Genomic DNA, 216 nt, shown 5'->3' on the forward strand with positions numbered 1-216 from the left:
CTGTGCTGACTCCCACAGTGCGCCCTCCCCCCCGCAGGCTGTCCCCTCCCCGCAGGATGCCCCCTCCACCCCCAATGTGGCGACGCACACCACCCCGAATGAGGAGAAGGTGAGCAGGATGTACTGAGTCCCGGTGCTGGAAATGGCGGCAATCTAGAATATATGTAAAATGTGTCTGCCATTTTTCTTACTCTGTCCTCCTTTCTCTCCTCCTAG

At 57.9% G+C, this 216-nt stretch overlaps 1 protein-coding gene across 1 annotated transcript in view; it reads left to right on the forward strand.

Annotated features, from left to right (window-relative positions):
- The window catches only part of LOC118329508 (RNA-binding protein with serine-rich domain 1-like), a gene marked incomplete in the record, with an annotated part of 5,343 nt that overhangs the window by 3,102 nt on the left and 2,025 nt on the right, over positions 1 to 216 (forward strand). The window contains 1 exon segment of the mRNA XM_035663728.1: positions 38 to 109. Within this exon segment, the coding sequence (XP_035519621.1) occupies positions 38 to 109 (72 nt within the window).

The sequence above is a fragment of the Morone saxatilis genome, unplaced genomic scaffold (assembly GCF_004916995.1).
Source record: "Morone saxatilis isolate NCDOM2014 unplaced genomic scaffold, NCSU_SB_2.0 Contig1, whole genome shotgun sequence".
Taxonomy (NCBI): Eukaryota; Metazoa; Chordata; class Actinopteri; family Moronidae; genus Morone; species Morone saxatilis.